The sequence below is a fragment of the Pteronotus mesoamericanus genome, unplaced genomic scaffold (genome assembly GCF_021234165.1).
Source record: "Pteronotus mesoamericanus isolate MK-2021 breed Mesoamerican mustached bat unplaced genomic scaffold, CSHL_Meso_final contig_20, whole genome shotgun sequence".
In the NCBI taxonomy this organism is placed as follows: Eukaryota; Metazoa; Chordata; class Mammalia; order Chiroptera; family Mormoopidae; genus Pteronotus; species Pteronotus mesoamericanus.
In genome coordinates, this window is record NW_026555085.1 from 84,461,466 (window position 1) to 84,474,427 (window position 12,962).

The 12,962-nt window shown below is 42.7% G+C and overlaps 1 protein-coding gene across 1 annotated transcript in view; it reads right to left on the bottom strand.

Annotated features, from left to right (window-relative positions):
• MAP3K5 (mitogen-activated protein kinase kinase kinase 5) overlaps positions 1-12,962 on the bottom strand; it is a 169,883-nt gene that overhangs the window by 19,815 nt on the left and 137,106 nt on the right. The window contains exons 19-23 of the mRNA XM_054570020.1: positions 11,300-11,457; positions 9,167-9,344; positions 8,411-8,431; positions 5,643-5,820; positions 5,384-5,552 (exon numbers count right to left, since the gene is read on the bottom strand). Of these exons, the coding sequence (XP_054425995.1) occupies positions 5,384-5,552; positions 5,643-5,820; positions 8,411-8,431; positions 9,167-9,344; positions 11,300-11,457 (704 nt within the window). The remainder of the gene's footprint in view (positions 1-5,383; positions 5,553-5,642; positions 5,821-8,410; positions 8,432-9,166; positions 9,345-11,299; positions 11,458-12,962) is intronic.

Sequence of the window (12,962 nt, forward strand, 5' to 3'; positions counted from 1 at the left end):
AAAACCATGTCACTTAACCAGTGCTGGACTCCCAGCACAGGCCGCCGCTCCCACAGCCCCTGCTGAGCACGACTGTGCTACCAAGTGCTGCCTCCTAAGGAAAAAGACCACATTTGAATGATGTGACTCCTTCCCTTCCTTTTTCCCTCCCAAGGAATAATCAGACTTTGGGAAGAAGGCCACCTATCCCATACACTGGCTAATAGCCACGATACAGTCAGATATATGAAGCTTTGCCCAAGCAGAGACAGGAAGAGGCAATAAGATTCTTGATCTCAGAAATTTTAATCAGGAACTAAGGAGAGATTCAAGCAATAAGCCATAAGATCTCAAGCTCAAAGTCTGCTGAGAGGGATGTCATAAAACAGGGACAAGAATACGTCCAGTCATAAGGAAGGAAGTCAAATCCATGAATTGGGGAATGACAACTGATAGAGAGAGAAGTGGACACAAACAGAAATGACACACCAAAAGGTCCACGGCCACGGAGCCAGAGAAAAGTTGCACAAAATCCAGGAATGTGAAGTCCCTTGGAATCACACTCCGGGCCTGGGCAGGCAACTATGGTTGGAATTCCCTGAGTCCACTTCCCTCATTGCTACGTCTCTACCTACATTTCCCCAGTACTTCAACTGCCCTTGAATATGTCAGTTCCTTGCAACTTAAAGGGGCTTGCTTCAAACTCTGTCCTTGAAACAACTCCTTACCCACCAATGAGGCAATTAGTTACTAGAATTGATCAATGGACTATTTTATGTATTTAAAATACAATATTTTAAAAATTCCCTCTCAAGTTGATATATATAGATATATCTATCTATATATATATATTTTTTACTTTGCTCAAGGAACATTACTTCCTTAAAGGTGACACAGTAGGACATTATTTATTCTCAGGATTTTTATTATGCATATTTCTATCTCCTACTGTACATTCTGTTACTGAATCATTAAAATTAAATTCCTCAACTGGGCTGTGAAAATCACAATGTCTAGGATTCTATTAAAATAAAAGAGAAATGCCCCATCAAGCTCCTCCTCTCAATATATTTTCATCTGGAAGTGCTCTCTCATGATTATGTTTGGATGAGAAAAGATTATATTGAGAAGCTAGAGAGCTGTCATTAAGGAAGTATTTTAAAATCAGACTGGGAAAAATTATAAACTGTTTCTTTTCTTACCAAGAACTAAATTACACCCAAAGTAAAGGTTCACAGGCAATATCATAACAACATGAAAATATGTTCAAGAAGAAAAATGTGTCATTCAGGAATTGGAAGCTTAGCTTAGTGAAAAATCGTGTTTGCCAGCAATTTAAATAGCAAGCATTTTTTGACATTAGCATTGTTTTCACAACAGAAAAGCATGTTGCTTCTGGTTTTTGGATGTGAGTACCACTGTCCTAGAAAGGAACACTGTCTACTTTGAGAAATGTATCCTCTCTAGAGTATTTCAGCATTTACATAATCATTATTCCTGTTTTTAATCCTATCTCCACATGCATTCACTAATGTGCCTTCATAAATGAGCACCTTCGTTATCAGGTAAACCTGACTCACCATGAGAAGGCAGAATTAGAAGAAGGGTGCCTTTTTCTAAGCATTCCTGGTAACATCGCAGGGACTTCTGCAAAAGTGCTCTCTATTCTTTATCCTTTAGATTTCCTTAAAAATGATGAGTGGTTTTCAGAAGGATGCTACAGGTTGAAAGGGCTTTTGTGGGTTGGTTTGAGGACCTGACCGGCATCTACATTTTGGTCTTGTTATAAAGGGTGGGCTTAAATGTAAAGATGTATTTAGAAATATCTAATACAATGAAAAGAATTAATGCCCTGGCTGATGTGACGCAGTGGATTGAGTGCCGGCCTGCGAACCAGAGGGTCACCAGTTCGATTCCCATTCAGGGCACATGCCTGAGTTGCGGGCTAGGACCCCAGTAGAGGACACATGAGAGGCAACCACACATTGATGTTTCTCTCCATCTCTTTCTCCCTCCCTTCCCTTCTGTCTAAAAATAAATTAATAAAACCTTTAAAAAAAAGAAAAAAGAAAAGAATTCTATCTGGATGAAGAAAAAACTTAAAGATATTAAATAATTGTTATTAGCCGGTTTGATAACAATAATAGTTACCATTTGTGGAACACTTTCCATTTTTATCTCAATTGCTCATGATCTTAGTTATTCCTTATAGTATTTCCTCTTTTTTGTAGGTGAGGAAATTCAGAGACAGTAAATAGCTTGCACAAATCACACAGCCCTTAAGTGGCAAAACCAGGTCTCACAAACAGAGGTAAGTCGAGGCCAAGCTCCCAATCATTACATCCTTCTGACCCAATTAGCTGAAGAGCCAGCAGTTAACCTGGGTCAGGACCTTCTATACCACTAAATCGTCAGGTGGTGCCACAGGAAGGGATTCACAGCGTCCTTAGCGGTATGATCAGAAGGACCCTCCCTGCCACTTGATGATTCTGGATTTGGAACATGAGTCTGACCAGCGGTTTTTGGTCCTCGCTGGTCCTTTCCTATCGCCGCACCAAGGCATGCCCTCTGAATCTCCTTCCATTTCTCCTTGTACAGAGAACATTCCAGTGTGCTTAAAAAATGAGGAAATCACAGAAAAAATTTTAATAGGATTAAGCAACATCAAAACTTAAGAATTTCAGCACAGTCATGGAAGTGAAGTGCATTGCTAGGCTCAGTGCCGAGAGCTGGGACGATGACAGTGATCAAGGTTGGCTCTGCCCGGAGGGACCTATGGTCCCGCAGGGAGACAGAGAAAAACCACAGGCAGGCCTCTTCTGCCCTGGAAAAGCACACCCTTGGGGGTGAGCATGAGATTTAAGCAACTCCTGGGCTCTGTGTTTCTGGCCTAAAGCAGGCGTCTTACACTAGTGGCCGTAGGGGAACCCTTCGGTCCACAGTGCTAAGAGTGATTTCTTCTGCCCCTGCGCCCCCAAATGCCATCCTGTCCCCTGCTTTATGTTTCTCTCCCAGCACTTGTCACCACCTGTCAGCCTGGAAGGAGAGCAGTGTGATGGTTGAGAGCACAGGCCTGGGAGCCAGACTGCCTGGCTCCGTCACTCAGGCCTGTTTGGCCTAGGCAAGCTACCCAGCCCTCTGCAGAACAAGGGCGCCGACGGGGCCACCGCCCTAGTGCCACTGGCATGAGGGCGAGGGGAGCACGCACCCATGCCATGCTAAGGAGAATACGGGGCCCATAGGCACTGCTTGCAATTACTAAATGTTTACAATTTATTATTTCTACAGTATTTATTATGGTTACATATTAGAACTATATATTTAACTATGCATGTTCCTACACAGGGCGGGGCAAACGTAGGTTTACAGTTTTGAGTGCACGAAACAGTTTATTCTTGTATTATTATTATTTTTTCATGCAAACAACTGCAAACCTACTTTTGTCTCACCCTTTATATTTAAATACATATTGACTCAATTTTTATTGTTTTTCTTCCTCTTCGAGAAAGATAGCCTCAATGGGAGGCAGATTTTTTTCAGCTCTGTTTACTGTAGTGTCCACACAGAATAGCGCCTGGCCTGTAGTAGGTGCTCAGTAAGAATTTGTCGAATGACTGCATTGACCTCCAACTGCTGCCCAGTTGCTCCTTCTGTCTGAACTTGGATCGCCTTCTTACCTCATGCCATCTGATTCTCAGTCACCACAGTGAGATGAAGGAAAGGCAAGAGAGAAAGGTGAAGGTTCACAATTGCTCCCATCTCTTCCACGTCTCCTCCCATTCTGGGCAGTACCTTGGCTCTCACCCTACCCCCACTCAGTGCCTTGGCTGTCTGCCGTCCTGGAGCACCTCTTTCTTGGGCCTTCGAGTAGCTGCTCGAGGCAGTTTTCCTTTGGGTCTCAAGTCAGGGTTTTCCCAGAAAACACAGATGGTGCTCTTTTCAGTTCTCCCTGTACCCAAAGACCCTTTCAGCTCCTCTTATGGGGCCAAAAGAGGTAGACATTAGAGTATTCCTCAGGTGATGGAGTCAGTAGAGATACTTAGTGGGGTTCTCAAGACAAAGGCAAGCAGGGCTGAACAGTAAGAGCCAAGAAACATGCGCACTTGGCACTTGGGAGCGAGCCGGCCTGGCTCCATGCACACCCCAATCCAAGCCGAGAACAGGTAAACAGCTGGACTGAGAAATAAAACACCTGACCCAACTCCTGCCGCTCCCACCTTTTTGCAGCTGTTTCCCCAGGACAGAAGGGAGGGAAGAAGGTATTATACATAGTCCACACTGATCAGGGAAGAGAGGTCGTGGCCACGGGAGCTGAAGCACACAGACAAGTCCTTGGCGCCCATACAACAACTAAAACAGAACAAGTCTGGGACTGAGCGTGTCTGCAGAGGTGTACACCCACAGGGGGCATCCCGAGGCCTGGAGGTGGGGAAACCATTCCCACTGGTGCAGAGCAGGCGAGGGGATTCCTCATCACATCTGTAAGCAGAATCCCAGGGGACACATTCCCAGGTACTATGGGCTGACCTGTGTCCTCTCTCTGCCCAAATTGACATGTCGAAGCCCTAACCCCCAGTGTGACTGTATTTGGAGACAGGATCTTTATGAGGTAATTAAGGTTAAATGAGATTGTAAGGGTAGGGCCCTAGCCCAGTGGGACTAATGTCCTTCTAAGAAGAGGAAGAGACACCAGGGGTGCACCGGGAAAAAAAGGCCTGGTGAGGACACAGCGAGGCGGCTATCTGCAAGCCAAGGAGAGACGCCTCAGAAGAAACCAAACCTGCCAACTCCTTGCTCTTAGCCTTCTGGCCTCCAGAGCTGTGAATAAATTTGTCATTTAAGCTGTTCAGCCTGTGGTATTCTGTTATGGCAACCCTAGCAAACAAATACACAAGGGAACCAGAGTTTGACTGGCCAGCTTCGCGTGTTCACAGCATAAATGGCCTCTGGCCCACTCTATAATTTATTGCCCATCACCTTCCACCTCAACGGAGTCCCGTGAGCACGGGGGTCTCGGGTATATTTGCAATGTTTCCTAAAAGCTCAGAAGAGCGAATGAGAAGTAACCCTGAGCTAATGTCAGAATTAGCAGTTCACGTTGCTCAATGTGTGTTTATTGATCGGTTGAATAAACAAATAAATGAAAAGTAAAAGAGGCCCACAGGGACCAGAGGGAACTTCACCCACATGAAAACTTTGCTTTTGACTTACAGATAGCTTATGCTTAAAGCTGTGGTTTCTGCATTAGGGATTTGCTTGTTTTCCCCTCTGGGGTAGGTCTTCTGTGCCATCATGAGCACCACCGCTCCCTCATGTCTCCATGCCTCCTGTGACAATTCCCACTGGCCTCCACAGCTAAAATGTGTAAACTCTGAGAAAATGAAGTCTCCGGGAAAGGTTTTACCTGAGCCAAAGACTCCATTAGGTTTCTCACAACTTTGTCTTGGTCTTCCTTCAGGATCCTGTGAAGGGTGGCCCGTCTTTCGCTGTCCTTCCTCAGCATAAAGAATCCGGAGTCTTTTTCCTCAGGAGAAGGTGGAGCGCTGTGATCCTCAAAATTTTCATCTGGAATGCTGTAATAATTTACACAGCATAAATCACATTTGCTTTTATAAAAGGTCACACAATATACTTCTTCCACCCAACATAAGTCAGGTTTTTACCCCAAAAAGAGGGTCCGCATTCCTTTCACATCTTTTTCTCCGCAGGATTTGGCTCTTGCCTTGAAGGAGAAGGGGTCCACCTTCAGCTCCGTGTCAGGAGAAACTGAGCCGTACTCACTGCTGCTGCTCGTGTCCTCCACCAGGACGGGCACTGGCAAGGATATGCTCCGGAGGTATTCTGCTTGTCAGGAGGGGGGAGAAAATTAATGCTTTGGAAAACACACACACTGAAATACCTACGGAAAGAGAGCATTATTAGTTGTCAAGTGTCTCCTTCCAACGTATGAGGCTGGCCATGATATTCTGATTGCCCCTACACTCACTATGCGACCGACATGAGGGGGTCGGCCAGGAAAGGGCGCCCTGGGCCCTGTAAGGAGTATTTTAGGGGCATGAAACAGAGGAGGCAGCCTCAGGAGCAGCACGTCTTGGATTCCAATTCCTTTGTTTTTATTGCCCACCTGTCAGACTTTAGGAAAGTCATTTATAGGTCTGTTTTCAGATTTATAAAATAAAGGACAAGATTCACAATTTCTAAACCACGTTCCTCAGAGGTTTTTAGGGTCTACCTTAGCATCTTGGGGTTGCCTTGCATGGGGTGAGTGTGTAGGATTATGTGATTCTAGAACACAGGTTCAAAAAACATGCTCTGTTATTCTTACATATCAGGGCTCTGCCTGAGGATTCTTACAAAAATTCTCTGCTAAACACAAATTTCAGAAACCAATGGACTAAATGATGTCTTTCCCACTTCTCAGATACTATGATTCTATGGCAAACAAGGGCTTTTCATTTGTTTTGATGGAGACTGAGTTGGCACAAGAAAAGGTGCCTGCATTTCATCAAATCCTGGTTTTAAAGAAAGTAATTTTTGCCAGAGACATCTTTAGCTAACAAGTGTCCCAATAGTACAAAAGTCTTTTACTAAACAAGGCAGAAGTCAATTTAAAAAAACAGGAAATCCGCTGTTTCCTGGAATGCCTTGTTTTACTGAATTCCTTTTGGACTGGGCTGAATCAACAGCTGCCCCAAGGACGTGGGATGCTCACTCAAAAGTGGACTCCCGACTTGGTTCACTGTGACTGCAAATCGGTAATTCTCACAGCGAGGAGGTGGCTGAGGAGAAGCCATTTTTCCAAGACCACTCAGTCAGTGAGTGAACTCAGTTCCAACCCCAACATCCCTCTTCTTCATTTTGACTCTATTCGATCTTAAGATTCCACAGTATCCAAAGTGAAGTTAGGCTCTCACGCCACAGCAGAGTCCAAAGGGTAAGCGAGCACGTGGGAAGTGTAACTGACTCTGCATTCAGCAGGTTTATACCTTCTGCCTCCTGCGCATTCTAAGGCACATGTTCATGGAGAGGGCCTGTGGGCAGAACTGCTGGCTAAAGTTCTCTTCCTCTCTGGCCAAGTGTGCACAGTTGAATTCACATTATTTAAGAGAGACAGAGAGAGAGAAATGGGTATCTGTTTCCTACAGCACAAACCTACCCATGTGGAAGGGATAAAGCTATCATAGATTGAGTTTCTGGGCATGACTACAGGCTCTTTGGTATGTTTTTTATAAATTCTGTTCACAGAGCCCAATCTGTGAAGCAGGTATCATTACTAACACAGAACCAGATGAAACAGGCAAATCACTGCATGTCACCTATTGAGAAAGTAGGATCAGTCAGGATCAGAACCAACCTCTACATAACTCAAAGTCAATGCCCAGCTTATGACACCAAAAGCAAGCTGGTCAGAAGGCTGCGGAGCGCTTCAGGGTCCACCTTGTGAAAGTGCAATGACTGCCTTCCAGAATCCGGGCTGCCCGTGGAGAAAGAGGAAAGGGAGACGGCTCTCCTCAGGGTTCACCCCGACTCTCGGAAGTGAAGATGAAAAACTGGAGAGGCTGTGGCCAAGAAACAATAATTACCGGGCCTCTACTCCAGGCTGACCGGCTTTGAGGCACCCAAGGAACCTGCAAAAACCTGCCCTCGCCTGGGAAACAGTGCACATTAATCTCGCAATGCACATTAAGCACCCCCTCCGCCCCCGCCCAACTAGACTATTTGATCAACAACTCATCCAGCTTAGGAAAATCCAAAACTGTGGTCATTCCCCTATTATTCCCTGAAATAGACAAGTTGCTCTTCTTAGAGTAAATTTACTTTCCGAGTTATGATATGCAATGCCAATATTAAAAAACAAAACAAAGGCCCGAGCCAGGTAGCTCCGTTCATTAGAGCATTGTCCCGGTATGCGGAGGTTGCAGGTTCAATCCCTGGTCAGGGCACATACAAGAATCAACCAATGAATGCATAAATGGAACAACAAATTGATGTTTTTCTCTCTAAAATCAAGAAATAAAAATTAAACCAGAAACAAAACAAAAACATGACTACTCCTGACCAACTAAACTAGAGAGAACATACAGCCCCAAACATGACAGCAGGAGGCGTCTGGCATTGAGATTTTTCCACAAGAAATCCATTAGGTGACCAACACACTACAAGATAAGAAAGTGTGAACTCTACTCAAACAGAAGATTTCAAAAATATTAACACCAGCTTGTCATTTAGGGGGGAACAACTCAAGCTTCCCTCATGAAAGAGAAAGGTGAGGGGTTTCTGACGGGAGCCCAGCCCGGCTTGCAGCTGCACACCTCCCTAGTCCCCAGTCCCCAGCAGCCGCCCTTGTAAGCAGGGAGTGGAGCAGGAGTCTATCTGATGGGCGATCTAGAGCTGATCACCAAGCTTCAGCTCGATGGAAAATATAACTCACCATTTGATCCAGGTGAGAGAGCTGTGGGAAGAAAAGCAAAGAGCAATATAAACACATTGGGTTTGTCGTTAAACTGAGAAATCATTAAGTGGGCACTTGACATGGGAATCAATGACCTTTCTAAGCATTCAATCTGCTCATCCCCATCCCCTATAAACACCAAAAATGCCAACAGTGAATAGATCATTTACTTGTTTTTTTTTCTCTCAGGGATGAGTTACGGAAATTATTGCAAAAATACAATTTATATTTCTACACTGTTGTTTTACTTATAACTGGCAATCTTTCTTTTTGTGGGGGGGGAGGGGGTTAATTATTCTGAAAGATATTCTGTAAGAGGCAATAGGTATTTATTTGCTACTGCCTAAAATTAAAAGAACATATTATCTAAACAGCTTAGAAGTTTAACAACTCAGCCCTGTATTAGCCCTGTAGCCCATGAGTGGTAATCTGAAGTTCCAGCTCTATAAGGCTGTATTTCACCCCTTTTACACTTTAACTTTTGTATATCAGGAAGGCTATAGATACTGATATACTAAATACCTATTAACCAGGTGATGGAAGACTATTATGCATGAGATCCTGGCATTTGTAAGGGTGATGGCCACACAGCTTCCTGATACTGAAACTGTGTGCATGTTTACACCTATTTCCAGCGATGGCTACGGACAGACTAGCTTACTTGAAATACTGTTCCTCTCAAAAGCTTAGGATTTCATGACTCTGAACCATATCCTCTTCAACGCAATCACATACCTGAAAGCTTAGGTTGTGTCTTTTTCTTTTTGCTTGAAACTTTTAAGAACTCATCAACAAGCAAGTCATTAGCACAGGCTCTCTTGTCAGGGTCTGGTTCAAAACACTGCAGTATGAATGCCTTGGCCTCTGCTGACATGGACTCCGGGATCTCCGGGTGGACTTTAAACATCCCCACCTGAGACACAGCATAAAGTGACTTCTGAGTGACATCTCATCACATGAGCTCCAGGTTTCATAACTTGATCTCCTACTGTGACAAAATCCTTTATCGCACACTACCAACTCATGGGCTTTCTCAAAGTGAGACAGGGTATTTTTTCTGTAGGTTATAGAAAATTCCCAGAGTGCTTTTGTAACTAGCTTTAAGACAATAGACAGGACTATGAAGTAATAATTCAGTCCAAAAAGCTTTAGATCACATTAGCACACTGGCAAGCAAAAAAGGTATTTTTAACTGGGACCACTGTGTTGGTCATAATAGCTAAGTGCCAGGAACTGTGCTTGGCTTTTTCCATTTTCATTCAGTGAATCTCACTGAATCCTCCCAATAACCCTACGGATTAAATATTACGCCTATTACACCAATGAAGAAAATGAGCCTCAGAGGTTATAAAATGGCAGGTCTGGGATTTGAACCTTAATTTGTTTGGCTTAGAGTCTGTGTTCTTTTCCTTATGCCATGAATGATGAATATTTCCCTGCCTCAAGTTGCCTACAGTAAAAGATATTTAAAAATACTTAAAATTAAATAGAATTTTTATAACAATTACAACTTTCTTCTCATTCCTGCCATTCTAAAAGTGTTTTTTCAATGTTTTCATGTATTTAGTGCAGATACAATTTTCTAAGGAAATCTTTTTTGTTAGAGAGGTTATATAAAGGTATTTTTATATAGATAATAATATATAGTTATTTGTAACATTTATAAAGCCTTTACTATTTTAAGTACTTTGCACATTTCTCATATACTCCTCAAAAAACCTTTACTACATAGATAGTATATTTATATCCATTTTAGAGATGAGAAAACTGAGGTAAAAAAAGGTTAAGTAATTTGACTGTGTTGGAGCCTGGATTCAAACACTGTTAAGTCAGCGCCAGAGTCAATACTTGCTCATCTAAAGCACGTTGTTTAATGATCCCTACACTGACCGGTAACACTGCTGCGTTTCAGAGTGAAGTCCTAGCCACTGGTAAAACCTTGAAAGACTGACCAGGAAGAGAAAGCACTTCATTCATGTCAGCAAAGGTAGCTCTCATTGCTCTTCAGATTTGGTGACACCACTCATCTCCGCACCGGCGGTGTCCCATGACATCATCTTCAAGCTTCCAGTAAACCAAGCTTTGCACCAAAGCAGAAGGTGTGTAACCCGCAGCCCCTCGTCAGAGGCTACTCACAAATGGAGTACGCGCCAGACACATGGTCAGCGGCAGGGGAAGAAATACATTATTGTCAAAAGTCCTCTGCCTCAGCAAATAGAAGACATGTGAGTTTTCCTTCTCGGGAAACACGTTCACAGTTTAAACTTCCCTCTGGCTTGGTCGGTAGCCAGCGAATACTGCGGGGACTCAGGTTCGGAAGCTGGGGCCCAGGATTCTCTCAGCCCTATTGTGTGAGGTGGGGCTGCTTCCCCCTGCCAAAGATTTACAACGGGCTAGAAGAGTAGGTATATGAGACTAAGGCTGGTATACTTAAAATAGCAATCATAACCCTTTTTCTTTTTCTTTTTAAATGGAGGCTTCAAACTTTTATGATAAGTAAGTATACGGAAATTTTGCTTTCATTTAATACTTAAATGGATAAAAAAAATGTTTTTGTATTTCCCTCTGTGGAAGATTTTCATACTGTGTTTCCCAAAGAGCTTAAATCATCTTCCATGGAGTGGTGTGAAAAGGTGCTCAGTGGAAGGTACAATTAATGTCACTTTATAGCTGAGAAAACTAAGGTGGACAGATCCTCGGTGAGGCACTGCCGGGGGGGAGTGGATCTTTCTGAACTTTAATATGCTCTCGCACAGTGCTTACTCGGGCTCCTTTCCTTTTGCCTAAAAACATATGACATGCACACGTGGGATGTCCGGTAGCTTTACCCATTGGTTTTTAAGATATTTAAGACATATGAAATGTGACCTTGAACATAGCGGCTTGTGGCTCTCCCAGTTCATAAAAGGGTGGTTTTCCCGTGGCCATTTCGATGATGGTGCAGCCCAAAGACCAAATGTCTGCTGCTTTTCCATAGCCTCTTGGTCCTTTATCTATTATTTCTGGTGCCATATACTGAAGGGTACCTGTAAGTAATTCAAACACAGTCCTACTTTACAAGAGAAAACAAGCAAATAGCTAATGACAGTTCCAATTTCTCTACATAAATAAGACAACTTTAAAAGCATGATTCAGGTCTTAGTATCTCATCTTTAAGTTCCACTTTTCTTTGTTGTTAAAAAATAAAGAGTAAATAGCAGTTTTTATAATGGATGTTATTAGTGATACGGAAATAGTTTACCAATATTATCTGGTTATGAACAGATACTTTCTCATTTCTTAAACAGTATAATTAAAGCATCTTTCCATTGGGACCTCCTAGAAACTTCTAATTACTGGTCACTTGAAAACAGAGAATACATCAACAAATTTTCTAACATCAGTTTTTCAAGCACATGGAAACTCTTATTATGCATAATTCTAATTTTTTCCAAGAAAAGTCTAGGTTATTCATCCATTTCCTTAGATTTGTATTTCTCAATTGCCGATTTAAATGCTTAATCCTTCGGTTTTCATTCTTATTTCTAAATCATTAAAGCATGAAGACTCAAAAAGCTATTGTTAAAAATAATGTAAATCTATAAATCAAACATATATGGCTTCTGCCATATATTTGGTCCATGGAAAAGCAGGTTTAACAGGTCAAACACAGGTCATGAGCAACTGCCAGACACTGAGTGAAGAACGATAAAGGGAAAAGGAGAGATTTAAAAGGTTGCGTGGAATCAGAGTTGAAGAATGTAGTATGATTAGAATAGAATTAACTGGGGAGCCAAGATCCTGCGGTTCTAGTTCGGGTCTGGTATATCTCAGATAAACACTCAACTGCAGTTGTATCGTTGGCTCAGATGAGAGGCTGGATTTGCATTTCTAACACCTGCTGCAGTGATTCCCCAAAGTCTAGCGATGAGAACGGAGTGCAAACAGAAACACATTATTGTCACATCCCCTGTTTCTGATATACTCATACAAATGATATAATCAGCAAACAGGAACTCATCCAAGATGCCATCTTGAATTATTTCAAATCCTGAGGCTTTTGCCAAAAGAGCCACGTCAGTATTTGCTGATTCATAACCAGTGACAGACATTTCAATAAATACAGACGACACCTTTTATGAATGCCTGTGCATGATTTGTAGGTGAAAGCTGATACGCAAAATTCCTGTAAGTTGTTCCTGTGAAACCCACTGTCATGAGCTAGAAACTGGCTGTTGCCATAAAAATAAATAAAAGTATATTGATTTTGTCAAATACTGCTCTCTTGGCAGGTTTATCCTCCAGGCCTCATCATTACATGGCAGTAGCTCACCATGTTCATGTTCATATACAACTGCACATGTCTGCTTTCAGCTGAAATTGACAAAATTTTCTGATGGAAGCATTTCACCTGGCTAAGGATAAGGTACCACACTCCTTGAACCACCTACCCTTGGTAGAAAACTACTGTGATTTGTCTTCATTTACAACTTCTCCCAACATGATCAGTTTTTATGATGTAACTAAAACGAAATGGTCTTAAGAAAATAAA